Source organism: Apium graveolens, chromosome 3 (assembly GCF_009905375.1).
Source record: "Apium graveolens cultivar Ventura chromosome 3, ASM990537v1, whole genome shotgun sequence".
Lineage (NCBI taxonomy): Eukaryota > Viridiplantae > Streptophyta > Magnoliopsida > Apiales > Apiaceae > Apium > Apium graveolens.
In genome coordinates this window covers 223,623,942-223,625,150 of record NC_133649.1, presented here as the reverse complement: position 1 = coordinate 223,625,150, position 1,209 = coordinate 223,623,942, and the positions used below count along the sequence as shown (strand labels likewise).

At 35.2% G+C, this 1,209-nt stretch overlaps 1 protein-coding gene across 1 annotated transcript; it reads left to right on the top strand.

Moving 5' to 3' along the window:
• The first annotated feature begins 316 nt into the window (after positions 1–316).
• Positions 317–619, top strand: LOC141714842 (uncharacterized). The gene has a single exon (XM_074518338.1). It carries the CDS (start codon positions 317–319, stop codon positions 617–619), a length of 303 nt encoding a protein of 100 aa, XP_074374439.1.
• The last annotated feature ends 590 nt before the right edge of the window (positions 620–1,209 follow it).

Sequence of the window (1,209 nt, the reverse complement as noted above, 5' to 3'; positions counted from 1 at the left end):
CGTGATTCCAAAGGCATCCAGAGCTGAAATAGTAGGTTCCACCATCAATAAATCAAAGATTTGGGAATTTTTCCAAGTATTTTTACTTAAGCAAAATATGCGGCTTCATGCAGGAAATACAGAAATGGAGAATAAGGTTATAGCGAATTTCAGTAAATGGCAGCTTTTAGTTGGTGATGGTAAAGTTGTGAACTTTAGTCCTGATACAGACACTGGTGAAATGCTAATAAAGATTTCAGATTAATATGTTGTTCATACCACGAAAAATCCTATAGAAAGTCTTTTTGAAATAACTTACCCGGATTTTTAAAAAAATATGTCTTCACATTCTTATCTAAGATCAAGAGCTATCCTAACACCAACTAATGTTGTGGTGGACGACATCAATAACAGCATTCTTGAGAAAATTCCTGGACCTCTACACACATATCTTAGTCAGGATTCAATTGGCGATGCTGGTGATGAAGATAATGATTTCAGATTAGCATTTCCAGTAGAGTACCTAAACTCATTAAATATGCCTTGCATTCCTAAGCACGAGTTAAACATCAAGGTTGGCGTCGTTGTCATGCTTATGAGAAATTTAAACCAAATTATGGGATTGTGTAACGGCACGTGAATGATTGTGACATCCTGCAAGAAGAATAGTATTGAGTGTGAAATATTATGCGGATCCCATGTTGGGTCAAAATATTTGATCCCGAGGATAGAGATGATTCCAACAGATACCAGTTGGCCTTTTGAGTTTAAAAGAATTCAGTTCCCACTCTAGATTTGTTATGCAATGACAATTAATAAGAGCCAGGGCTAATCACTTGACACGATTGGTCTATACCTTCCCAGAGCAGTGTTTTCTCATGGCCATGTCTACGTTGCCATCTCAAGAGTTATAAGACCAGAAGGTCTCCACATTTTCATCGACAGTGATGGTGGTACCACCACAAATATTACATCAAATGTAGTCTATGAAGAAGTATTTTACAACCTACCGAGCATAAATGATGAGAATGTATCATATTAGTTATTTGTATTGCACATTTACAATCCTGACAAGTTACTCATCATTTTATTATAATTGGTAGTTTGAGAAATTATTTGTTATTAAATTAGAATTACATCAGGTCATATTGGTTATTGATGCTCATATGCGACGTAAAAGGCAGATTCTCGAATAGTTTTTTATGCATATCAAATTCTCAATATAATTAG

Excerpts from the sequence above, each read along its gene's own strand:
- LOC141714842 (XM_074518338.1), top strand. The coding sequence starts at position 317 with ATGTCTTCACATTCTTATCTAAGATCAAGAGCTATCCTAACACCAACT.